We start from the raw sequence: 26,656 nt of genomic DNA on the forward strand, positions 1-26,656 counted from the left end.
TTTTGACCCAAATTACATATTTTAAAATTCTTTTTCTAGGCTGTAAATAAGCCTTTGACTTTGACCAATACAAATAATAATGAGCATGAAAAACATGCTTCAATAAAATAATAATTTGACATGAGCATGAAGCCCATGCTTAAAAATAATTTTTCTTTTTCTTCTTTTCCTTTTTGATTTTTATATAAAATACATAATAATACAAATTATGAAGATCGAACCTAATTACACTTTGCAACACATGTTATAGTGGATGAATTACAGTTTCCCCAAATATGAGCACAAATATGTTTATTTTATTTTTTTGCATTTTGCCACAATTTTGTGAAATGTAAATTTTGTAATGAAAAATATAAAAAATATGTGGAAGCCCAAAAGTCACATGTGGAATGTGAAAAGTCACAAGGAAGTCCAAAGGACATACGGAAGCTCAAGAGTCATGAGGGAGCTCAAGAGTCACATGGGAGGTGAAAGGTCACCTCATTTGTTATATATAGACCCTCATGGCTCAAGCAACAAGACTTTTAGCCTTGGCTTCTCTTGCTAGCATAGGAGAGAGAGATCATTCTTTTGAGAAGCAAGTTGTGGCTTCATACTCCACTATTGGAGCAAGTGAGATGGCATTGTAATTGTGTATTTTGGCATTTCCACTTAATCATTTGAAGCTCAAAGAGTCGGACAACCTTTTCATGCATGTATCAAAAGCATTGTAAGACTTTTCTTTTAATGGTTGTGGTATATGTTTGTGTTTACATGTATTAAGGAGAATGTACTACTTTATTGTCTTTAGTACATATTCTAATTGAAATTGCATGTCCTATTTGCTTTTCATGATCATGGTTATTTGAAAACTACTTTTCAAATGTGTTACCGCTCAAACTAGTAGGGGGCCTAAAAGGGACTCCTAAAGGGGCAACTGCTAGATCAAGGGCAACAATGGAGACTTAGCCCACTGTCACATCAGCTAAGACTCCCTATTATTTATGGACTTTCACCAATGGGAGGAGACCAGGTATGATAAGGATCACAAAGATGAATAGATCAAAGATAGGATGAAGGGTGATTCTAGAAGCCTGTTCACAAGAGAGGCTTAAGATTGTGGGTTGCTTGTCTTGGAAGACAAGATGGAAGGCTCTCTAGGAAGGGCTTGGGGAGAATTTCAAGGGTTAGGTTTTGAGTATGTGTCTTATAAAGGAGATCCCTAGGCCTTAGAATTCTTGTGGAAACTTGGGTTCCAGGCAATCTTTGAAGAATTAACCTTGATAGTGAATGGGACCACATGGGACCAAGTGGACTCGAGGTTAGGTCAAGGGGATAGGATTTAGCAACGAATGATATACTTGACCTAAGTAGGGAGGGGAAGGGATCAAGTAATAAATTTTCAATGAAAGGCAATGCAAGGATCCTAGTGAGGTTTCTAGCCTTATTAGAATATTCCTATTTAGTATTTAATACTCATTCTTTTAGCTACTCTGCTATTTTTATTCTTTTAAGCAGTTTCTTAGATGAAACTGATTGTTTCCATATTCTACATAGAAACTTGATGTTTCTATTATTGTAAATTCATTGTATTATTATTGAGCTTCTGCTTGCTCAAAATCAATTAATTCATTCGACATTCTTTTATGGTATCGGAGCCAAAAAAAAGAGATTTCTTGAACAGTTATTCTCTCTGCATCCTAATCTCTTGAGTTCTTTCTTTCATTCCTTTCTAAGGTCGAGCCCTCTGTAAGCCAGGTAGCCTTCACTGAGTCTTAGCCTCGGCTTTGCTCACTGTGATAAAAGCTTACAGTCGTCTATCTCGATACAGAAATGGATTCTTCTCCTGCATTATCATTTTTCATGTCTAGAAGCCGATATGGTTCAAAGCATTTCTGAGGAATTAGAAATTGAAGAAACTCTTGGATCTGGTTTAGAACAAAATTTAGCCTTCCCTTGCTGGTGTACCGATTCTGTTTGGATAATCGCAGTCGGTTCTTCCTGTGTCTCTGTCGTGTTCTCATAGGGCAGCAAGATCTCCACGCGATTTGACGGGATCGGGACCAAAGCGGGATCGTGGTCAATCGTAGCAGAGACAATGAAAATTTGAGGCAAATTGAAGCCGCGGCAGTATTCTCCGACACGCAATCTGTGTGCAGCGTGGGTTTATGTGTATACGTGCTGCCTAACCTCGCATTTTTGCTGTGTGAGAAATTTCAAAACGACGGCTCACGTGGTTTCATTTTTCAGTCCACGTATTGGTCATTATACTGTTTCTTAGTTGCATGAATTAAGTGAAAAATCAGACAATTGGAGTTTCGTCTTATCTAGAAAAAAATAGCCACCCAGGATTTTTTTTTTTTTTTTTCTGGTTCAAAATATAGCGCTCATTTTTCTGTGGAGATTTATTTTTGCTGGGTAAATATATATATATATATATATATATATATATATATATATATTTTTTTTTTTTTTTCTTAAACCTGTCTCGCAGAACAAATTCTGTTTTGATTTGCACCAGGATAAGCGGGCAGCTACATTAAAATTTGTGTCAGACTTCTGTATTGTCTTTGGGAAAATGGCCACGCTCACCAATCTGATGTTAGAAGGAAATCAATGCTTTAATGGCAGCAACTATAACATTTGGAAACAAAGAATGTTGACCATTTTTGAATACAGGCATCTTGATCAGCTCATTTTGGGCAAAGAGCTTCGTCCCGGTACAACTGGTACCGATCAAGATAAATTTGATGATCGAAATCGAGAGGCTGTTATGCTTCTCAAGCTCTCTGTCGCTGATGATCAGTTGCCACAGATTCCTTCTGGCAAGATAGCTGCCGAGATCTGGCAACAGTTGAAAGAACTGCATGAGACATCTGACAAAAGCAGAGCTTTTTTTCTCAAAAATCAGTTGTTCTCCATCATGATGGATGAACATATGTCTTTACAGGAACATCTCAACAAAATTAAAGACATTCGAGATCAGCTTGAAGCCATTGGTCGGACCATGGAGGAAGAAGATATGGTAGTCATTACTTTGAAAAGTCTACCGAAATCTTATGAACACTTCATAGAAACACTCAACATTACCACCACAAATGTTGATCTGAAGTTTCCAGAGTTATGCACCAAACTTCTGCAGCAGGATCGGTGGAAACAGCAGTTTGGTAGTGGTGCTTCATCAGTGTCCTCGGAAAATGCATTTGCTGCAAAATATCAGTCCTCTTCATCAGTGTCCTCGGAAAATGCATTTGCTGCAAAATATCAGTCTTCTTCATCAGTGTCCTCGGAAAATGCATTTGCTGCAAAATATCAGTCCTCTCAGTCCTTTCAGCAGAAAGGCTCTTCTCAGCCTTTTGATCCTGCTAGGAAGAAAAGTGTGCAGTGTAATTACTGTCACAGGTTCGGTCACATGAAGAAAGATTGCCGACAGAGGATTGCTTCTGAACAGAAGAAACAGGGAGGGCCCCATCAGACAGCAAATGTTGCAGAACATTCCGAGCAGACAGATTCTGCCTTTTACGTCATTATGGCTAAAAGGTCTTCAGATCATGTTCTTTCCTCTGCATGGTACATTGATTCTGGTGCATCACGCCATTTCTCTCACAGGCGTGACTGGTTTATTGACTTCTCACCTTTCAGTGATTCCGTGGTATTTGGCGGAGGTGAAAAGTACACAGTAGTTGGCAGAGGTACAGTTCAAATTCAGTCTGGTGGGCGCACACTCATATTTCTGAATGTACACTATGTTCCTGGTATGGAAATTAATCTGCTATCTGTCAGCCAGATTATGAGGAATTCTCCTCAGCTTGATGTAGTGTTCAGTGCACACAAGTGCTCCATTATTGACAGGGAGACTAGTCTAACAGTTGCTGTTGGCCTAGAGGACCATGGTCTATACAGGCTACTTGACACCGGTGACTCTCCAGAAGTGGCTCTAGCAACACGTGTCTCTCCCATCAGCACTCTATGGCATCAGCGATATGGGCATCTAAATATGTAGTATCTCTCTCAGCTCTCTCGGGAGGGACTTGTGTCAGGATTACCTGATATTCAGACTCAGCAGTTGGGGGTATGCAGCGCCTGTCAAGCGGGAAAGCAACATCGGTCTTCATTCAAAGATGGAGAATCTTGGCGCGCATCTAAGGTACTTCAGTTACTTCATGCTGATATTTGTGGTCCTATGAATACAGCTTCTATCACTGCTTGCAAATATTTTTTACTTATTGTAGATGATTTCAGTAGAAAGATGTGGGTGTATTTTCTAAAAAATAAATCTGATGCTCTTAGTACCTTTCAGAAGTTTAAAACCTTAGTTGAAAAAGAATTTGGTTGTAACATCATGACCCTTAGGACCGACAATGGGGGGGAATTTTGTTCTTCAGCTTTTGCCAACTTCTGTGATATTCATGGCATCAAACGTCAATTAACCACCCCTTACACTCCTCAGCAGAACAGTGTTGTCGAGCGTCGCAACCGCACGGTTGTTGAAATGGCTCGTTCCATGTTACAACACAGGAGTGTTCCAAACAAATTCTGGGCTGAAGCAGTATTTACTGCTGTTTATCTTCTTAACCGATCACCTACTCAGGCTGTTAAAGGGAAGACTCCTGAAGAGGTTTGGTCTGGCCGTAAGCCTAAGATCAGTCACCTCAAAGTATTTGGCTCAGTTGCATATGTTTGGATTCCACCTGCTAAGCGCTCTAAGTTGGATTCCAAAAGCCAGAAACTCATGATGACAGGTTACAATGATCTTCACAAGCCCTATAGGCTGATAGATATAGCCACCGGTCGTCTTAGCTTCAGTCGGGATGTAGTATTTGATGAAGACAGAGGATTTTTTCAGTCTTCTTCTTCTAAGCAGTGTTCTGAGGATCAGCCTCACAGTGTTCTTCTTCCGGTCGGTCCACCTGATGGGAGGGATGATGTAGCATCAGTATTTGATAATACTCTATCTGAGCTTCCTCCAGAAAATAACCCTCCTCTTGCTGCTCCTATTGATCTTGAGTCTTCTCCATCTCCTCCTGATATTGGTTCCTCTACTCTTCGGCCTAAATGGTGGGCTAAAACCATTGGTGATCTCCGGGATGATGAGCTTCTTGAAGGTAGAACTTCTAGACATAAGAACAAACAACAGTCTACAGTCAATTTTGCTCTTATGGCTAACCTTCACAGTATTTTTGAGCCTCAAACCTATTCAGAGGCTAAGGGTACATCTGAGTGGGAACAGGCTATGGAAGCCGAATTCCAGAGTCTTCAGAAGAATCACACATGGACACTTTCTGATCTTCCTGCAGAAAAAAGCCCATAAGCTACAAATGGGTGTATAAAGTGAAATACAAAGTTGATGGCACCCTAGACAAGTATAAAGCTCGTCTTGTGGCTCAAGGGTTCTCACAGAAGGAAGGCATCGACTATGAAGAGACTTTTGCTCCTACAGCCAAGATGAGTACCATAAGGCTTGTCCTTGCCCTAGCAGCGCAGTTCAATTGGAAAGTTCATCAGATGGATGTAAAGAGTGCTTTCCTAAATGGTGATCTCCAAGAAGAAGTCTACATGACGCAGCCTCCAGGATTCAAGGTTGCTGGTCAAGAACAGAAAGTGTGTCGATTAGCTAAAGCAATCTATGGATTGAAGCAAGCTCCTCGGGCTTGGTACATGAAAATTGATCAGTATCTGACAGATCAGGGTTTTCAGCGGAGCCCATCTGATGCAAACCTGTATATCAAGCATATTGGTGATGATATCTTGCTTGTGGTTGTATATGTGGATGATCTTATCATTACTGGCAGCTCTGCACATTTGATCCATGGGATCAAACAAGATTTATGCAGAACTTTTGAGATGACAGACTTGGGACTTCTTCATTACTGTTTGGGGGTTGAAGTTTGGCAGACTAAAAATCATATCTCTCTCTCAGTCCAAGTATGCCAAAAATCTTGTGGACAGGTTCAGAATGCAGGATTGCAAACTGGCCACGACTCCTATGGAACCAGGGCTCAAACTTTCATCACAGTCATCCTCTCCTCCTGTGGATGAAACTTTATTCAGGCAACTAGTGGGCAGTCTCATCTATCTTACTGCCACCAGACCTGACATCAGTTTTGCAGTAAGCTATATTTCCCGCTTTATGTCAGCACCTAAAGCCGATCATTGGATAGCAGCAAAGCATGTGCTACGATATGTGCGTGGTACTTCTGATTATGGCCTCCTATATACTCGCAGTTCCAATCCTATACTCAGTGGTTACACTGATTCTGACTGGGTCGGTTCGGTTGATGACCGTAAATCTACAGTTGGGTATGTGTTTAGTCTAGGATCAGGTGTTGTTACTTGGACTAGTAAGAAGCAACAGGCAGTGGCTCTCTCCTCAACAGAAGCAGAGTATCGGGGAGCAGTTAAGGCATCCTGTGAGGCAGTTTGGCTTCGACGTATGCTTGCAGATATGCATGTTTCCCAGACAGGGCCTACGTCTTTGTTTTGTGATAATCAGGGAGTGCTCAAACTTGCCAAAAATCCAGTCTTTCATGAAAGAACAAAGCATGTGGAAACTCATTGCCACTACATTCGCCAGCTTGTTGAAGACGGCTCAGTTCAGTTGCAATATGTTCCCACAACAGAGCAGCCTGCTGACATCTTCACCAAGCCTCTTGGTCCTGATAAATTTGTAAAATTCAGAGGGTCTATTGGTGTTGTAAATAGATTGAGTATTAAGGGAGGGTATTAGAATATTCCTATTTAGTATTTAATACTCATTTTTTTAGCTACTCTGCTATTTTTATTCTTTTAAGCAGTTTCTTAGATGAAACTGATTGTTTCCATATTCTACATAGAAACTTGATGTTTCTATTATTGTAAATTCATTGTATTATTATTGAGCTTCTGCTTGCTCAAAATCAATTAATTCATTCGACATTCTTTTAAGCCTAAGGGAAACTAAGGGCAATAATTGGTCTTTGAGCTAGGGCTTGTGATATCTCAAGATCCTAACATCGGAATCTCATGAAATTTGGAGGGCTTCTTGAGGACACACCAACGCAATTGCGGATGAAAAATTGAAGTATTTGGAGGGCTAGATTGTGAGATAATTGATGCCCTAGGTGACCTTGAAAAAGAGGGGAAGGTGAAAGAAATAAGCTTTAAAGTGATCACCAGAGGAGGACCAGTGCTTTGTCCTTTGGGAGAGATGGAGTCATGGAAGATTTAGAGTTTGGATTGATTTCCACTTGTTAAGGAGTCCTAAAAGACAACTTTGTTGGACATTAGGGCTTAATGGAAGTAGCTTCAAGGTAATTTATACTTTGTTCAACAATATTTGGTGACTTTTCAAGACAAGGATGTCTCTAGGAACATTCATTCATTCAAACATAGCCCAATCATGATCAAATACTATTTAGAGATTTAATTTCCACAATTTCGTTCCAAGAAAAGCAACGAATTAACCCCAGAATAGTGAAAATCCCAATATCATGAATGCAACAACATAAAGAATCAAAATAGCATTAACATAGTACTTATAAAGTTATATGTAAGAAGAATATATCCAATCACCAAGATAAGCCAATCATAGAAGCTCCAAGACAAAGAAGAATAACCAAACATTGAAATTCATCCATTCATCCAAAAAGTCTCATCCTCAAAAGATAGCGAAAATATCACAAGAAGATATGATCCAATCCAAGACATGATACAAATGAATTCATGTCTCTCCTATTTATACACTCATTAGGAGTTAGAATTACCTAATTTGAACCTACATTAGCTCATCGACTAAAAGAATGTGCAAATAACTATCGACTAAAAGAATGTGCAAATAACTATCTATTGCTGACAAGCCCACTAAATTAGCTCACAAATAAAATAGTAAGCCTCCCAAGAGGTCGAATGATCAATAATGCATGTCTTTGGGCTCTCTAAGAGACCTGATGAAGTCCATAAGTGCCAAAATGATGAGTTGGACTTCCAAAAGTAATGGACAAGGGGTTGGCCCCTTGTTCTCCACATAATAAACATGTGGTGCTCCCAATGGTTGTGAGGGCACACAAGTGACCTCATGGGTCTCCAAGTAAGTCGAAGATGCATGTAGACCATCTGTAAGGGCTCAGATGATGGTGTAGGTGATGCCACATCATCCTACAAGTCCTGGGTCAGCTGCCAAGTGCATGGTACATCTGTGGGGCTAGCTGGGCAAAGGTGAACTAGGTGCATCTTCCTTGTCCAATAGGTGAATCTCGAGCAATCTCTGAACATCTCTAGGGATCCATGGAGTGTTGTCTACTGTTGTGGAGGCCCATGGCTCTCAACACACACCCTACATGTGCTAATGTAGCCCTCTGGAGGGTTAGGACCTCGTATAGGGAGACCAAACCCAAGATGGAGACCACTTGCAATCCTGCATAAGATCCAATGCGTCCCCTAGCCTTCCAATATAACAAGTCATCAAGGAACTCAAGTAATAGAGCTTACAAATCGTGGACCACAAACAATGACTTCATAATGGCCTGCCCTTCCACAATGGACTTTGGCATGTGCTAATGTCTCCAAACTCCAAATGGGGTTAACCAAGTATTCCATTAGGTGGTTTCTACTTTTAAAGGGGATAATATGTCCAAGGTACATCCTTTAAAAAGTGGTGGCATGTGATAAAAGGGTGAATAAAGAACGGTATGAGAAGGGGCAGCCTTGGGCCACATGTTGGGGTACAAGGGTATCTAGTAGGAGGGAAGCCCACACTTGGGTATATAACATATAGAAAGGAGCAATCATGGTACATGAGGTGCCCCGACCTTGATTTTTCCACCCTTCTTTATATGCCTTTTTCCTTTATATGATTTTTCTTTAATTAACTGCTCGGGGCTCAAACAGTGGATACCCCCTTTTAAGGTAGGGTGGTTCATTGCCCACCAGGGGTTGGGACAATCATGGGTCCCTATATGATGAAGGAGGCTTACAAACCGTGGACCACAAACAATGACTTCATAATGGCCTGCCCTTCCACAATGGGCTTTGGCATGTGCTAATGTCTCCAAACTCCAAATGGGGTTAACCAAGTATTCCATTAGGTGGTTTCTACTTTTAAAGGGGATAATATGTCCAAGGTACATCCTTTAAAAGGTGGTGGCATGTGATAAAAGGGTGAATAAAGAACGGTATGAGAAGGGGCAGCCTTGGGCCACATGTTGGGGTACAAGGGTATCTAGTAGAAGGGAAGCCCACACTTGGGTATATAACGTATAGAAAGGAGCAATCGTGGTACATGAGGTGCCCCGACCTTGATTTTTCCACCCTTCTTTATATGCCTTTTTTCTTTATATGATTTTTCTTTAATTAACTGCTCGGGGCTCAAACAGTGGATGCCCCCTTTTAAGGTAGGGTGGTTCATTGCCCACCAGGGGTTGGGACAATCATAGGTCCCTATATGATGAAGGAGGCTCATAGAGTCTGTCGGAACTAGGGTGATGGCCATGATGATGGGGTAGAGCTCTTGTATTGGCTTTTGTCCACGTGCTAAATGTGTTTGTCCCGACCATATTTTGCATTTTGTGGTACATTTTCCTGTTGAATGTGGCCAATTATGCTTTTACTTTTCTTTTTAGCTGCATCAACCTCTGAAGCATCATTCTAGCCCTGACCCAAGGTGGGGGCAAGAGGAAGGGGAGAGCTAGCCCTATGTGGACCTAGTGGAGGAATGTGGACCCAGGTGGGAGAAATGATGAATGGGGTTATAATGAGTGGAAAGGGGGCAATATATGTGGATGAGGGAGCAGGACCACATAACCAAAATCAGGGTTTCCGATGAATACCATCCCTAAAGCGAAAGGGTCAGTAAAAGAGATCCCATGGGACTAGAATCCAAGGTTAACATCCAAAAGGGGTCTAGGGGACAAGAGCACAAATCTAGCCGATTTTTTCCGCCAAATCCCCCCATTAATCCATGTCCATAAGTGTCCATGATAAACAGACTACAATACTCAATTACCAAATGACAAGGCATAGCTGTAGGTTTGGGAGGCCCACCTTCAAACATACGATCATGGAAAATGGGCGAGGGACTACATAGTTGGCTCAGGTGGCGGAGAAGTGGCACAACAGGCTAGTTGGTGGTTGTAAGGGGCTGCTGGCTTCCTGTTGAGGACCATCTTGGAGAAATTTTTTCTCTTAGGGATAATCACCCACAAAATGATGCATACCAAAATGAATCAATGATTCTTTACATGTATGTGTGTCTTTATTAGATTAATGCTATCATTGTTCTTCTAAAGGCTCACTTTATTTACTTTGTTCGTGGAAGCACCTTATATTCATTATAATTGTATGTCTCACAAAGCTAACATTTCTTGCTTGTCTCAAAAGTAATACGAATTTGATCTTATGTTGCAATTTTTTCCCAAGGCGTATCTTTAAATTCACCACAATGGCGGCCGGGGCATCATCTTGGATGGGATTCCCACACCAAACAGTGTAGAGTCTAATTGGGACTTTATACCGGGGAGATCCCCTTCGTGTTGGTGGATTTCCACCACTGTCAACACTTTCTTATCTATAGGGCTTATTTTCTCATCAATAAGTGCAGTTTATTCCATCCTAAAGTGCCTCTAGTCTTAGTTGTAGCTTTTCATCCTTTTATCATTTAGAATTTTTGAAAACCTTATCCACTCTTCTGAGAGCTTTTAAAGTCCAACAGGTTTTATCTTGTCATCAAAATGGTGGAATCTTATGTTTTCCCATGTTTATTTTGAAAGAAATGCTAACTAGCATCTATGCCAGGTTTGTTTTGAATGATTCTTTCCATTATATGGTCTACTGCTATATGCTATGTTTTTGAAAAGGTATAAGATTTTATGTTTGCATTAGTACAGTCTATGTATGTTGCAAGATAAAAGGTTAATATATGAAGTTTTTTTAAACATAAGTCTGTGAAGCACCTAGAACCCATTGAAGAAATTCCTCTTTCTTCCTTGAATACTGAAGTTAGTTCTATAGCATCGAGTGTATGCTCTACTGGCTAATTGTTTGCTCTCATCTTACTTCTGTGTTATTTGTTAGACCTGAAACAATAGGTTAACTGCCGCATGAAAGGAATGGTCTGAAATCATTGCAAATTCAATATATAAGAGAACTAACCTTGCACAACTGGCAGTTATGTTTTACAAATGCAAGATATGATGGACAAAAGAGAACTTATAGCATTTATCTGCATTCATTCACTATGCACACTACTGAAAATAATTTCAGAGAAATGCCTTCAAAAGCAGTTCATTCTATTTCATCTATTTGGCCCTTTTTTTCTTGTAATATTGTAATTGGTTGTTGCATTCCTGCTGGAAACTACATTACATTTTCTTTTATGTCGCTTCTGACAAGATTAAGTTTGCAGTTGGCCCAAGCAGTATGCCATGCCAGTTGATGGTGGGATTTTTTGCATTTGCCAAGTCCTTCGATATTTGTGTGGATAAAAAGGAATTAGATGGTGAGTTCTCTCTTCCTTAATTTTTCGCCTTTACTTGCATTTGAAATGTATTTTTTTCAGTTTCTGCTTCATCAGTGTTCCTTTGCCCTGCTTTTTACAAACTTATGGTAATTTTAAGGCAAATATGGACCGCAAATGAAAATGAAACACATATCCGTGGTAGAACAATTAAATACACGGACACAGTCAGGTTAATGGAAACAAACACTTCTAGCATTTGCATTACCACTGGATTAATTCCATGTTGAAAATATTAGCGAGAAAAGGGTTCCTTGATTTGTGTCTTAATCATAGGAGCCAGAACGAGTTCCTTTTTGTGCATGAATCGAGTTCCTAAAAATTAGGAGATTCCCTATAAATTAGGACGAGGTAGGATGCAGTTAACTGATGTGTTGAAATTGAAGGTTGAGTTCTTGATTTTCTAGTTTGAGTTGATTGAGGAAAAACACAAGTGATTGAGTTTCATGTGGTTGACTTGAAAGAGGACGAGTTGCATGAGCAGTTAACCCATGCTAACACAATCAATCACAAAATCATTCCTTAACTCGAAATTCACTAATTTTAGCCATCCGAATTTCTATAAAGAAGGAACAAAGGCACAATTGTATTCATTCTTGTATGCACCAGTTTTGTGTGTAAACTTGTAAGTAAACGTGGCAGGAACAAGTCTTGTGCGAGTTGGTAGAAGGCAGTTTTCCCTTGGCTCATGCGCTAGAATTAAGGAACTAAAGGATCAGCTCTTGCGCAAGGAATTAGGGACTTGTTTCCTTGGGTTGATGCTAGGAATTCAGAGCAGAGCAGGAGGAAGGGAAGAGGGCAGCTTGATCAGCATTCTTGCAAGGGTTTCATGCTTAGGATAAGCAGGGAGAAGGGTGTATTCTCTAAGTGAAACAGTTGTATTTGTAAGAGATCAATTGCTCAGTTTCTATCAATAAACAAGCAGAGGGTTTTCCCAGTTGGGTTCCCTATAAAAATTCTGTCTTGAATTGTATTTATTTCTGTTCCTATTCCACTGCAAATTTGAAGTAGAGAAATTCTGTGTTTTAGTGAAAAGAAACTAGTTTTCAGTTTTCAGATTGTTCACTACAGTAGATCAGAATTTCGTTGATTTTCTACATGGTATCAGAGCATGGATTAGAATAAAGATAGCACATCTAAGAACAACTTGTCATAGAGGAGGAATATATCTGATTAGGCTGCAGATCTTTGGAGCTTAGCAATGGTGAGAACGAGTCCTGGTTGGTTTGTTCTTGTGACTGTCTAGGAGCCGGGTTTGGTAGCAGAGCAGGCCGAGTAGAGGAGGACAGATTTGTACATTTTTTTTTGTGTGGATTTCTCAGCTACATAAGCCAAGATTTTTCTGTGTATTCTGGAAGGTGGGGCGAGCCTTGTAGCCTTTGTTTTGGAGGGGCTGAAAGGCCTGAACAGGTGACAAAACAGTCCTATAGTCCAGCACATATAGAAGGCTTGTAGGAGGATAACCACAGGTTCCTGGGGGGGTTTTGCACCATGTTTGGGGGAGCTGACATGGACAGTCACTAGCCTTAACTAGAGGGTCAAAGCTTCAGACTTAGATGCACAAGCCGAGTTGATTTGGGGACAGAAGTAATCGTCCAGACCAAAGGTCTTGTGAAGGACAACAAGAGTGCTAGCAGTGACAGATATATTGAAGCCCAAGATTTTGCAGACTTTTGAAGGACTAAAGGAACAGTGAAGTGGGCAACCTCCAAGCCCCAAGTACGGCCTCTTGTGAAGGATTACAGGCTGTTAGTGGGCATTTTTTTAGAGAAATCTCAGGGGAAGCAGGATGGCATACCAAGGGGTGAAAGCAGATCACTGTTTAGAGGGAGCATCAAACTTCCTTCCATGGAAAAGGAGGATAGCGATAATGCTGGAAGATAATGGGGTGGGAGAATTCATCAAGCAGGCAATAGCGCCACCTCAAGACCCACAACAATTGGCCCAACATAATAAGAATGATATCAAGGCAAGGAGGATTATTTTAGAAGGGGTCAAAGATCATATAGTGCCTCATATCCATGAGAAGAAGACAACTTTTGAGATGTACGATACCATCCTGAAGCTATATCAGAGTAACAGTGATACTAGGAAGCTTGCTCTTAAGGAGAAGCTGAGGAGTATCCAGATGAGCAAGGATGAGCCCATCGACACATATTTGTCAAGGTTCACTTGGGTACGAGATGAACTAGGTGGTGTGGGCGTGGTTGTATTTGATCATGACCTTGTAAGTTTTGCCTTAATAGGACCTCACAAGTTGTGGAAAGCGTTCCAGGATGCTGTTAGTGGGAGAGAGAACTTCCCAAATTGGGAAAGGTTTTGGACTCACTGCATACATGAAGAGATCTGAAGAGGAACCATAAAATGGAGATCAGTTATGACAGAGGACGAGGAGAACTATGCCCTGGCAGGCAAGAGTAGCAAGGCCAAGGGCAAGAATGGCCAAGGAGAGGTCGAGTCCAGTGAAAAGGGCAAGAAGAAGGATCTAAGCAAGATCAAGTGCTTTCATTGCCATGAGTTTGGATACTATGCTTCTAAGTGTCCTGGTAAGAAGAAGGGGGTTGGGAAGGATCACGTTGCTGCATCAATGGAGGTAGATGACTTTTTTGCCCAATTCGAGAAAGATTTCTCATTTATTGCTTGCATGGCAAGCTCAACAAATAGAAATATATGGTATATTGATTAAGGAGCATCCTTCCACATGACCGAGAACAAGAATAGTTTCAACCACCTGAACGAGAAGGACATGTAGTTTCAGATTGAGCTAGGAGATGATGGTCAGTATGCAGCTAGAGGAGTTGGTACTGTCAGTTTTTAGAGGGAGTTAGGTAATCCTCTTCATCTCAAAGATGTTCTTTATGTTCCAGGATTGAGGCAGAATCTTGTTTTGGTAGCTACCCTTGAGGACAAGGGATATGATATCATCTTCAACAGAGGTAAGACGTACCTCCAACACTTAACTTTTGGATGTAAGAAGCAGATAGGTGTGAGGGTGAAGAATCTCTATAAGTTGCAGGTAGAGACAGGTGCAACCTTGAGCAGCAAGGGAGGGAGTTCTCAGAGTAGAGAAGTGATGGTTGAGTGAGAGTAGGATAGAGCTCTCAAGATGGAGACTCAGCCAATATCTTAGTTTCAGGTTAAGCTAGTTGGCAATTGGGTTGACCAGTAGGAAGATGATGATGATGAGGACCATAGCCCAGGGTGAGTGGTGGCAGCCACTCAGTCAGAGGCTTCCAGTATAGGGAGAGTTTGAGCCAAGTGGGAAGAGGATTTGGTTAAGGGAGATCAGAAAAGAGTTGAGTCTACTAGCATTAAGAAGTAGCCACAGAAGTACACAGGGTACATGGAACTTATGACTAAAGTGGTGGAAAAGATGTGTTTATGTTTAGATCTGAAGAGACAATAAAGAACTGGGGTACAAAATAGATCTGAGAAGAAACAGAAGAAATCTTGAAGAAGGCCAAGTTGGAGAAGCGTGTTGATTTTGGGTAGCATCGGATGTGCTCTAGCCATGAAATTTGGTGGAGAGGCTAAGGCACATGAGATCTCCAAGACCTAGAAAACGTTTGGAGAAATTCCACCCGGATGAGGAGATATTAAAATAATTAATATTTTTAATGAGTTCCTAAGTCTAAACTTAGGAAAATAAAAATATTAATGTGTATCAATATAAAATGGGTGATAAAGTTTTAAGTGACGAGGATCAAGCCAGTTCTAATCTTAGTCGTTGATTAGGGACTTAATCTCGGTCGTTGAATTGTCAACAGGAAAAGTATAAGAGGAGGCTTGAGGGTCAGTTGGAGATACACCAAGAGAGATCAACAATTTGATTTTCTGGGGCGAGGTTTGCTGAGGAAATCGAGTTGGAGATCAGAGTTGCAGTGAGGGGCAGTTTAGCAAGGGATTTCCATCTTAGGCTGAAGAATACATAGCAAAGAGGCAGCGCAGTGCCGGGAGAGACAACGCAGGCCCTAGAAGGGTTGATAGCCTGATGCAGAGGTCGTAGGAGCTGACGCAGAGGACGCAGAAGTCGTAGAGGCTGACGCAGGAGTCGTAGAGGGCTTCAGAGGCGATGCTGGGGGATTTTGTGGGATAGATTGGGAGCATATCAACAGATTCTAAGCGGGGAGAGGGTTACACAACTCCTGAAGGAGTGACGCAGTTCCAGAGCAGTGCTTGGAGCAGCTTTCGCTGTCCAGCATAGGGAACAACTGAAGTCACTGTGGGGTTTGATCATCTGCTTGCTGATTTTCCGGAATATCTGTCTCCGGATAGAGGTACTACTGTTGAGGATATTCTCTGTTGAGTGAGCCATTTCTCGCACCCTATTTGTATTCATGAATTTGCTTAATAATACAAACCCTCTATATGCTACACCGGTTTTCCTGAATTGGGTTTTTCGGGGACGATTGTGCAAAAATAACGGTGTCCCTTGTGTTATTGTTTCTGTTTACTTCAGTGCATGATCTGTATATCTGTGAACGCTGCAATAGTGTTTACTTTGATGTTTATGCAATTAAATAACCTGTTAATGGAAAGAACATGTAGGAGATTGTAAACCAATAATTGCAGTAGGGGTTTCTGATGTGTTAGATTCAAGAATTTTCACATGGTATCAGAGGGATTGCAGATCATAGACGATTGAAGACACTAGCCAAGAAATCTGGAGAATTTGCAGCAGAAAAGCAATTGTCTCGAGTGATAGTGCTGTTCCAAAGCTAGAGATGCAGAAGGAGGGATGCAGTGCAGAGAAGGTGAGGCAGAGGCTCACGCAGTGCCTGCATTAGCACTCTGAGCCAGGTGAAGGTGATGCAGTAGCTGGGAGGAGCCCACGCAGTAGCTGCGTCAGCTGTCCAGGGCAGCGCAGAGGCAAAGGGGAGCAGATCAAGCTTATGCAGTGCCAAGTCATCTTTCTGAGCCAGGAAGGATTGATGCAGTGGCTAGGAGGAGTTGATCCAACACTCATTGTGATTGCACAGAGCCATAAGGGCACAGATTCTGAAGTTGCCGGGGCTAAGGGAGTTGAGAAAGTTTCGATTTGAGGAGTTGGTGGGACGTTGTTTCTGTCAGTGCAGAACAATGTCTAAGGAGACTAAACCAAGGTAGAGGGAAGCACTACCTTGACAGATTTCTAGCCAAGAAATCTAGATCTGGGTTGCAGCGGTAAAGGAGGATTGGAGAGGAGTGATTCGACAGTTGGCCGAAGGATTTTCGAGAGGGAAATCAGGACTTAGAGGGAGTCTAGGAGTAGAGATGGCAGTGAACGGATTGAGGGACCAGGAGGCTTCTAATTTTGTCATCTGGAAGGTAAGGATCCTAACAATTCTGGATAAACATCGCATCAAAGACTATGCCTTGAGAACATTAGTTGTCCCAGTTGACCCTGATGCAAATGAGAAGTATGAGGAGGCCCAGGCGAAGGCGAAATGCATGATCCTAGATGGGGTCAAGGATCTTGTAATACCACATATTGCTGAGAAGAACACAATAAGGGAGATGTGGAAGACCCTGACCACCTTATACCAGGGGTCTTCCGTGTAGTGAAAGATGTTACTGGAAAATCAGCTGAGGTCATATCAGATGCAGAAAGGAGAGGAGATAGATCCTTTCCTTCTTAGATTGCAAGGGATTCGAGACCAGCTTACTTCCATGGGGTCTAGCTCGGATCTAGTGTTCATGGTCAGGATTGACCTGAATGTGGTCTTCGAGGAGTGGGAGACATTTGTCCAAAGCATTTTGGGCAAAGTGACTCTCCCCAGTTGGCAGGAGATGTGGGCAACTCTTTGACAGGAAGAGCTCAAGAGATTGACCAAGGCGGGGAATAGCAGTAAGGGAATTCGAATTAAGGAGGAGGAGGAGGAGGATTCAGCTCTCGCATCAACGAGACAATAGGAGGTTCAGAAGAGGAAGAAGAAAGACATCTCCAAGGTCAAGTGCTTCAATTGTGGGGAGCTGGGACATTATGCCTCTCAGTGCCCCAGGAAGAAAGGAAAGGGAGAAGCTTCCGACTCAAAGGTTGCTCCAGCAAAGGTGGAGAAGGATGTCGAGACTGATGATGATTGTGCCATGAGTGCTCATGCGCCTCTAGAGAAGAGGTGGGGAGACATAGAGCTGTAGTCAAGAGGACTACAGAAATAGGGGCAGGATCCTTGAGGTGCCCAAACTCTTGGATCACATACGGCTACGGGAGCCCTTAACGATAATAGCATGATGATAGGTGTCGGGTGGAGCAAGGTGTGATGGAGCGACAAGGCAGTGCTAGAGTGCAAAAGTCTGTAGCAGCGCAGTGGAGGTTGTAGCAGTGTGAGAGGCACATAAGAGGTTGCAGCAACTTAGTGGCAGCACAGGATAGCAACAGAGGTGGCTTCAGCATCACGAGGTTTCCAGACTGACCAGGATGTCAATGTTTGGGTGAAGTCAGTTACTTACTTCTCAGTAACTGGGTTGCAGTGCAACAGTTAGCAGTGGCAGTGCTATGGGCAGCATGAGGCAACATTTTGAGAGGGAGCTACAGTACAGATGTAGCAGTCGCAGTGGCAGTGTCATGGGCAACGGTATAGGAAGTAGCAGTGTAATGGATGCAGGGCAGCAGGCCAAGCATCAACACAGAGGTCCGATGTGGAGGATCAGAGTGATGCTTCTATGGTGAAGCATTGCTAGAGCACATTCCTTGCTAAGAGGGAGTGTTGATTTTGGGTAGCATTGGATGTGCTCTAGCCATGAAATTTGGTGGAGAGGCTAAGGCATATGAGATCTCAAGGACCCAGAAATCGTTTGGAGAAATTCCACCCGGATGAGGAGATATTAAAATAATTAATATTTTAATGAGTTCCTAAGTCTAAACTTAGAAAAATAAAAATGTTAATGTGTATTAATATAAAATGGGTGAGAAAGTTCTAAGTGACGAGGATCAAGCCAGTTCTAATCTTAGCCGTTTATTAGGGACTTAATCTCGGCTGTTGAATCGTCAACATGAAAAGTACAAGAGGAGGCTTGGAGGTCAGTTGGAGATAAACCAAGAGAGATCAAGAATTCGATTTTCTGTGGTGAGGTTTGTTGAGGAAATCGAGTTGGAGATCAGAGTTGTAGTGAGGGGCAGTTCAGCAAGTGATTTCCATCTGAGGCTGAAGAATACATAACAGAGAGGTAGTGCAGTGCCGGGAGAGACAATGCAGACCCTAGAAGGAATGATGCAGAGGTTGTAGGAGCCGATGTAGAGGACGCAAAAGCAGTAGAAGCTGACGCAGAAGTCGTAGAGGGCTTCAAGGGCAGCGCTGGGGGATTCTATGGGACAGACTGGGAGCAGATCAACAGATTCTGAGCTGGGAGAGGGTGACGCAGCTCTTGAAGGAGTGACACAGTTCCAGAGCAGTGCTTGGAGTAGCTTTCTTTGTCCAGCATAGGGAACAACTGAAGTCATTGTGGGGTTTGATCATCTGTTTACTGATTTGCTGGAATATTTGTCTTCGGATAGAGGTACTACTGTTGAGGATATTCTCTGTTGGGTGAGCCATTTCTGGCACCCTATTTGTATTCACGAATCTGCTTAATAATACAAACCCTCTATATGCTGCACCAGTTTTCCCGAATTGGGTTTTTCTGGGGACAATTGTCCAAAAATAACAGTGTCCCTTGTGTTATTGTTTTTGTTTACTTCAGTGCATGATCTGTACATCTGTGAAGGTTGCAATAGTGTTTACTTTGATGTTTATGCAATTAAATAACTTGTTAATGTAAAGAACAAGTAGGAGATTGTAAACTAGTAATTGCAGTAGGGGTTTCTGATGTGTTAGATTCAAGAATTTTCACAAAGTGGTTAATTAGTTTGTATAAGTTTGATTTGAAAAACTTGTAAATATGAGTTTGAAAATGTATGAAAAAGTGATCTGATAGGCACAACAAGTTGGTTCTTGCAAATCTTAGGGGGTTGGTGCCTCTAGCAGGTTGGTGCATGCAAATCAACAGATAAGTGTCTTCATCAGGTTAGTGCCTGTAAAGATTAGGGGATTGGTGTCTCCTTTAGTTTGGTGCATGTAAATCTTAGGGAATGGGTGTCTCCTTTTGGTTGGTGCCAGTAAATTGAATGTAATAGTAGGTTGGAGCCTACAACAATATTCATACATAAGTTTTGTGATTTTCTCCCGTATGGGTTTCCATTTAATATTTGTGTCTCTTGATCTATGTGTGCGCTGTTTGATTTATGGTATTATTGTGTGGTTTATTATTAACTTGAAGATCTTAAAATCATTAAGAATTGTATAATATTGATTCACTCCTCTTCTTAGTATTATCTAGGTTTCCAACAATTTCCATGCACATCCTTTTGGCGTGGACACTCAAGTGACTTGTGTTCGTTTGCCTAGTGTATAATAATAAATTTGTCTCGAATTAGCATCATATCCTTGTCCTTTTCCTTTGAAGAATCTGCAATCTCTACCTCAACCTCTACACGTTGTGACATTCTCCTCTAACTTCTTTGTCTTCTTCTTGCACATGAGGTTGACCTTCTTTGTGGAGTTATGGTCTCTACCTCTGCATTTGCATCTACTGCTAATGCCTTCTCTTTTGCCAAAATTCCTTGTTTTGGTGTTGTGCACTAAGTTCTTCTCAATTTTTAGTACCAATTAATATGCCTTAACTATTGAATGTAGCTTATGCAAACTTATTTCATTATCAATGACAAACTTCAACTCATTAATATAAATTGAGACCTACTGGTCTTCATCCCTTTTGTGCCCAACTAGAATTGATATCTTTTTGTGTTCTTCTTTGTACTCTTGTACACTTTAACTTTTTTTTTGAATCTTAGGTTCTAGAATTATTGGATTGATGTTTTTTTTGTAATCCACAAGCAAGAACTTCTCGTGCAACTTCATGACCATCTTAGTTCATCTCCTTGACATCTCTTTACCCTTCAAAATTTGTTCATGCTACACAAAATTTGACCAAATAACAACATATCCCTTCATCTTTATACTAGTGAATTTTTTCCTTTTGGGAGTCTTTCATCCCTCCAAAATTGATGTATTTCTCCAATTCACTAAGCTAATCTATCAACTCTTCTACTTTCAAGCTTTCACCAGTGTAGGAAAATTTCCATATTTGTAGGTTTCTTAGTTATCAATAACTTATAATATGACTTGCGATATCACATTCTTGCATCTCACCTTTTGATTCTAGGCCACTCTCTTCAACATCTCTAGTTTGTTGTCTATTCGCCAACTCTATTCTTCTTTTTAGCACTTGTAAATCTCTATTTGTTGTCGTTTTTCTACCTGTTCTCACCACTTCTTCTCAGATGACTTCTATATTCTCCTTCAATAATTTCGTTTTATTTAGTTTTCTCTATTAGAGCTCAACCTTGCTCTAGTACTAAATGACATAGTTGGGGTTGTGGTGTCCCAAATCTCACCTCTGTTGGGAAACAACTTGTGACACTTAACACAAATAAACATACATTTAATCACATTCATATTTACATAACCAAATTCCTTAAACGGGGTAATGTTTTATTCATATTTGTTCAATCTTAGGGTGCATAAATATTATATTACAACTTGGAGCTCTCAATACTTTAATCATGTCTTTCCTCTTAGCCGACTCACTACTCAAAGCTACATATGGTTGCTCGATAAGTTAATTCATTGACTAGATAGGTGAACACATGCCTTAGTTTTATTAATCTATTTATTCCAATGCCTGACTCTTAATCTTCCTCTTGAACTCTTTAGTGCCGAATCTAATTGTTTAGATCCATGTTGGACGTTCTGACTCCCTTTGGCTCACTATTTTTATCTGCTATTGCATTTTTTTCTTCTTATTTATTATGCCCTTTGTTGTGCTCCTTGTCATTATCATCCTTCATGCACTATGTCCTCAATGGTTGACACTTGAATCCTTTATGCCAAACTACATGTTTCATCATTCAATTGCACTTGCACTTTTACGTCTTGTTACCCCTCTTTCAAGAAGGGTACTCCAGAACTTTTGGCCACACCATATAAGCCCAAAGGATGTGCCTTATACACTTGTAAAACCACGTGGGCGTGTGTTATTTTATCAACGCGACTCTTAGATCCCTGTTGGTGTGGACGACCATGGCTACTTCTGGTTTTGTTCATTTCATGGTATGTCTGCCTTTGTGGCACTGCTGACTCCCCCTTGGTGGGTATTCTTATACCTTGGGATGGTGTTGCGGGTATCATGGTTTAGACACTACTAGTACTCATAGTTTAAGGGAGCACCTACGTCATAAAGCCTTGTAAGGGTGATCACCATATGTACTTTTCCTAGACGATTTCCCTTTGGATCCTGGTGCACCCCCTACCCCACATGTGCCATGTGTCTTTATGTAATTTCTACTCCCCTTTGGCATTAGTTCTGCATCTTGATAGTCTCACAATTCCCAATGCATTTGCATCTCCCTAAGCATCATGCTACATCTCTGAGGCAAAGAGGGTGTCCATTTCATTGCCTATTCCATGAACCACTTGTCTTTCGAAGTAGTTAGAATGCCCTCACAGATCTCTCGTTACAATAATGGACCCACTTTTCGGGCAACAGGGATTTACATGTGGCATTGCAAGCAACCCGTTTGGAGACTAATAATGAGGTGGATAAAAAAGAAAGGTCAAGTAAGTGTCATCTCCAAGCCAAATCGGCTCAACACTCAAGCAAAGTGGCAACAAATCAAGCCTTTTCAAGCATTTGCACCACACGTGGAACATGACTTCTTTCTCCTTTGGTTGTCAGATGGAGTAAAGGCAAAGATAAGTCAAATGCCGGAACATTGAAGTCTTATTGTGCTAGTTGAAGCCCCCAAGGGCCAATCATCCAAGTGTCACTCAAAATCACTCAAAGAAAAGGCGAAAGTGCTGCAAACCAACCTATCTGTTAGCATTCTAAGACAATAAAGGGAGGCATTGTTGGAAATACTGAGAGGGGGGTGAATCAGTATCTCCTCTAATTTTTACAATTGGTTAGATTCCTTTAACTATTAAGAGCATCAAGATGGAACATAAAGCATCACATGAACAATACACAGAAATTTTGTCTCAACCTAGTGCTTTGTTATGTATGATGTACATACAAATTTACCAGATAAATAGGAAGGAAGTAAAGTACTCCCCAAAGGTTTTACTAGCAAGGCCAGAAGGAAGCAATTGCTCCCTAAGTTTGGGTTCCTGTACTAGGGACAATGACCCAGATACACTCTACTCCTCATCATGTTGTAGCCTCTGCTGCTGCACTTCAGTTGTCACTGTTGCCTCTGCTGTGCACTGTTGCTACTGCTATTGCTGCTACTTGCCACTGCTGCTACTGTTGCTGTTCAATGCTGCTATTGTCTAATGCTGCCACTGTTGCACTACTACCCACTGTTACCACTACACTATTATCCACTGCTTGTCACTGTCTACTACTGCCTCTACTGCTCACTGTTGCTACTGCTGCACACTAACTCAATCACTGCCATACTAGGTCACTCTTGCCCTACCATCACTGCACACATCATAATAGTACATCACTGTTATATATCAGGAACACTGTTAGGTATCACCGCATCAAGGTTATAATGGTCACTGTAATGTCAAAGTTATTGCCATAGTCATGTTAAGGTCACCACATCCATGCCACTAATATATAAATGGTCACTTCCAATCAAATTCTATCACAATCATATAGACTACTATTGCCCATCAAAGTCATTGCTGCATCATTGTTCCTCAAGATCACTGTTATCATATCTATAATTGTCTCATTGTCAACTAGGTCACTGCTTCACTGTCTTATATAGATCACTGTAATCAAGAGTTCTGTAGAGTCAACCATGCAACAAGTTCACTGTCATAAAGGTACTGTTATGTCATTGCCATACATCTCTAATTAGTAATACAAGATCACAATAATTCTAATCTAGTCTCACTGTCAAATCATCATCAGGCCATAATGAGGTCCTTATCATACTGCTATCAAGATCACTGCCATGCAACAGATCAATTCCATGCAAGGTTTACAAGGTTATTGCCAGATACATTAAGGTTATATCAAGATCAAGGTCACTGTGAGATTATTGTCATATTAAGATCACTGCTATATATCCAGGTCACTGTCAAATATCAAAGTTATTAAGATCAAGGTCACTGTCAATTGTCATAAAATATTGCTGTCAAGCATGTGATAGCAAAACACTTCAATAACACAATCCTCCTTCTATTCTCTACATATGAACTTCTCTGTCAGCGAATCATCTTTGCTCAAGGCATGATCATCATTATATTAGCCCAATACTCTGTTGTCAGATTCTCTGCCTTATTTCACTGAACAACAATCTCAAGACAATTAAGCTCAAGAAACAATCCTGCACATCTCTGTCTCAGATAATCGTCAACTCCAATAATTAAGCAAATCAGTCTCTGCTCAACAACATTATGTAACAACCTCTACTTCCTTCAATCAAGCATCTAGCAGTGTTGATTTCTGGTAGCATTGGATGTGCTCTAAGTCTCAAATTTTGCAGGGAGACTTAGACACATGTATTCCACAATACCTAGAAATTGTTTTGGGAAATTCCACCCGGAGACAGTTTTATTAAAATAATTGATTATTTTTTAATGGGTCCCTAAGTCTAAACTTAGGAAATTAAAATAATTAATGAGTATTTGTCTAAACTGTGGGTGTAACTTCTAGAAGAAGACGAAGATCGAGTCCAAATGATCTGAGCCATTGATTAGAATCTAATTTGGGCCGTTGGTTTTCAACTGGAGGATTATAAGGACATTGATGGGCATTTGGAAAACTCACTAGAGGCAGATACTCAGTTATCCGAGTAAGTTCCATTTTCTCATTGGTCGAAGTTAGGCAAGAGAAAATCAAATCAGAGGGAGAGTTGCAGGTGAGAAGGAGAGAGAGAGAGGGTATCAACATCAATCTGGAGGTCAGGAACAAAAGACACAGAGCAGAAGGAGGACAACGCAAAGGTAGTGTGACAGTGGGATAGCGTAGTTCTCATGCAGGGGCTGACGTAGTGAGACACAGAGGGGGCAGTAGGTCCTCTCCTGAATCAGAAACTCGTCGAGAAGTGTCTGTAAAAATTCTCACAGAGAATCCTCTTCTATTCTGCTGGTTGTATCTTGTACATGAAATTTTTGCTGAAGAATAATAAAGAAACCCTCATCTGCTGCACCGGTTTTCCCGCATTGGGTTTTTCCGGGGACATTTGTCAAAAAATAACTGTGTCATTGTGTTGTATCTTTTTTTGTTCAGTTTCTTGTTTCGGCATATTATTTTAAATAGTGAATGCTGCAATTGTATTTACTTTGATATTTACTGTAGAACATGGTAAATAACTTGTATGGTTTAACAAGTAGGAGAAGTAATATCAGTTGTTGCAGTAGGGATTCCGGGTTTAGGAATTTTCACATGGTATCAGAGCAATAGGTGAAGCAAGAAGAACAGAGCTGAAAGACCCAGTGCTGAAGGAAGAAGGGAATTCGAAATTCCTGTAGAGGCAACAATTTGAATCCCCAAAGGGTTTGTGCAGTTCAGGCCAGAGGGCTAGATTTTTGAGGGAAATCTCTCTCTGAGTGAGTCGACAGAGAGGTAAGATTCTAGATTGAGATTTGTCAGCGACAGAGGGAGCAGCGCAGCAGAAGGTACAACGAAGAGGTTTTTCTGGTGGGACGCAGTTTTCTGCAGGCAGTTGCTAGGGCAGGATAACGTCAGAGATCGTTAGAAAAAAAAATGGCACAAAAATGGAAACTCAAGATGTCTTTGAATTATCTTCCAGATTAGAGGAAGAATTCACATGCTTAGCAAGTTCAGCGTCAGTAGATGTTCGGTACATTGATAGCGAGGTTTCAGCCCATATGACTGGAGTGCGAGAATATTTCTCTAGCTATCAAGAAGAACAAATGGACTTCCAGATTACTATGGCAAACAAAACAAAGTGTACTCTAGTAGGGAGAGGCACCATAGCATTTTAGACAGAAGTAGGAACAACATCCGAGCCACCAATGTGCTGCATGTGCTCAGGTTAGGAATGAATCTGATTTCAGTGTCCCAGTTACAGGACAAGGGATATGATGTATACTCCATCGGAAAGAAAGTATATGTCAAGCATCCAAGCTAGAAGAAGAAGAGACAAATTGGAGCTCGTAGCAACAGACTGTATAGGTTGCAGCTTGAGCCTCCCATGGTAATGGCACTGATAGGTACAGTCATAATAGTGAAAAGGAACTGAATGAATTATGGCACAAGCGAACGAGACACTTACACCATGGAGCATTGAGGATGCTCAAAGAGACTATTATAGGAGTTCCAATCCTTAGTACTGAGCATGATGATTTATACAGAGGATGCGTACTAGGGAAGTACGCTAAAACAACTTTTTCCAGAAGAAACAATAGAGCAGAATGTGTATTGGGATTGATATACTCAGATATCTATGATGCGCATCAGAAGGTACAACAAAGAGGTTTTTCTGGTGGGATGCAGTTTTCTGCAGGCAGTTGCTAGGGCAGGATAACGTCAGAGATTGTTAGAAAAAAAATGGCACAAAAATGGAAACTCAAGATGTCTTTGAATTATCTTCCAGATTAGAGGAAGAATTGTTAAGTTATGGTATGTTCTATGCTTATAATAGTTTACTTCTTTTTCTTATTATATTCCACCGATTAGCAATCACATGTACATAAAGTAAAGTGCAGATAGAACATTAAACGATCGAAGAAAACAAGCCAAGACAAGAGACACAAGATGTGGCGGCTAGCCAGGGACAAACCCCACAATGTGTGGGGAAACCCTTTGATCAAATCTTCTTTTATCTTCAATAATTTAGCAGAGAGAAATAGTACAATAAATCTGATTCATATCAGCAGTAGCAAACCCTAGATCAGTAGCATCAGCAATAGCGGCTTCATTATCAAACTAGGGCAGACCATATCTCACAAACAGACACCATATCTCACAAACAGACAGTCGGATTGACTTCATTCCACCATCAAAAGTTTCGGCTTCCAGAGGAGGTTCAGATGAACCTACAACGCAGTTCAGATGAGGAGATCTTCTAGGCCACACAAGTCAATCTTTACTTCTGCAGTTGCAGCTTCAGTTTCAGCAGTTTCCGGCTTCAAACTAGGGCAGTCGATATCTTGCAAACCGTTCGTCGGATTGACTTCATTCCACCACCAA

At 41.1% G+C, this 26,656-nt stretch overlaps 1 protein-coding gene across 3 annotated transcripts in view; it reads left to right on the plus strand.

Moving 5' to 3' along the window:
- LOC149144405 (nudix hydrolase 19, chloroplastic-like) overlaps window positions 1–26,656 on the plus strand; it is a 188,585-nt gene that overhangs the window by 114,239 nt on the left and 47,690 nt on the right. For all 3 annotated transcript variants that reach the window (XM_089447621.1, XM_089447622.1, XM_089447623.1), the window contains exon 2: window positions 11,357–11,449. In XM_089447621.1, the coding sequence (XP_089303747.1) occupies window positions 11,357–11,449 (93 nt within the window). The remainder of the gene's footprint in view (window positions 1–11,356; window positions 11,450–26,656) is intronic.

This window comes from Pinus tabuliformis, chromosome X, assembly GCF_031772625.1.
Source record: "Pinus tabuliformis cultivar Carrire ecotype Pingquan chromosome X, CPIR1, whole genome shotgun sequence".
In the NCBI taxonomy this organism is placed as follows: Eukaryota; Viridiplantae; Streptophyta; class Pinopsida; order Pinales; family Pinaceae; genus Pinus; species Pinus tabuliformis.